The sequence below is a fragment of the Chrysochloris asiatica genome, unplaced genomic scaffold (assembly GCF_000296735.1).
Source record: "Chrysochloris asiatica unplaced genomic scaffold, ChrAsi1.0 scaffold00289, whole genome shotgun sequence".
In the NCBI taxonomy this organism is placed as follows: Eukaryota; Metazoa; Chordata; class Mammalia; order Afrosoricida; family Chrysochloridae; genus Chrysochloris; species Chrysochloris asiatica.
In genome coordinates, this window is record NW_006408807.1 from 338,849 (window position 1) to 339,855 (window position 1,007).

A 1,007-nucleotide genomic window follows, 5' to 3' on the forward strand; every position below is an offset into this window, starting at 1 on the left:
TAACTTTATTTTCTAGATAAGGAAACAAATTAACTTGGCTTTTACTTTGTTTGGCATTCCCAGGGCTTCCCTGAGAAAATTAAAGTGCTTATCTAATCGTTTTCTAATTATCCCCAATAAAGAGATGAGTTAATGCGCACACACGTGTGATTATTAGATTATTCTAGCACATTATGTGTAGAATGGTTAGCCTGAAATACGATGAGATTTCAGTGTTTATCCTTGGGGAAAACTCTTCCGTTCAGTGCCACCAATAACCCCTCATTTCAACATGAACATGAAAACATGTTTTAGATCAACAGGGACACACAAAAAGGCAACAGTGGCGTTCACTTTATATCCAGATAAATGCTTACAAATGGAGACATCCACTATGTTTTGTTGGAGTTATGCCTTTGGTTCTATTTTCATCCTTTATTGGGAATACAGAGGAACATTACAGTTTAGAATCATTAAATCAACAAACTTGGTCAAAGAGTACTGATGACAAACATGGCCTGAATTCTGGGAGTCCACAGTTTTACAATTTAAGGGGCATTATGTGCAAGGTCTCCAAAGAAGAGAACCATGTTACCCAGTGAGCCTTCAAAGAAGTTTGACTCCTCCTCACTCATAGCTAGAAACGCCAGTCCTGATAACCATCAATAGTCTTCATCTCGGCAAAACAGAATCTCCAACTTTTTACGCTTACTGTAGGTAGAAGAGATACCAACTCCAGCTGACTTAACAGTTGTTCGGATGACTACAAAAAGTGTCCTCCATTCACAAGTTGGCAAAATCTTCAGAGGGACTGCTGAATCAAGGAGCCTTTCATGTGCTCCCAGTTATTATATAGTGCATAGAGGCTGGTAACTGTTAGTCCTGCTAGACCACCTCGTAGAACCCCCCGAAGACCACCTAAGAGAGGAAAAGAAAAAAAATGAAGCAGTCTTGTATTGCATAGTATCCTAGCCAAAAAAGGTTACATATAATTATAATACCATTAATTCCATTCCATTTTAATAAGT

At 38.3% G+C, this 1,007-nt stretch overlaps 1 protein-coding gene across 1 annotated transcript in view; it reads right to left on the minus strand.

Annotated features, from left to right (window-relative positions):
* Positions 1-749: 749 nt before the first annotated feature.
* The window catches only part of LINC00843 (long intergenic non-protein coding RNA 843), a 35,077-nt gene continuing 34,819 nt past the window's right edge, over positions 750-1,007 (minus strand). Inside the window, exon 7 of the mRNA XM_006874596.1 lies at positions 750-897. Within this exon, the coding sequence (XP_006874658.1) occupies positions 782-897 (116 nt within the window). The 3' untranslated portion in view covers positions 750-781. The remainder of the gene's footprint in view (positions 898-1,007) is intronic.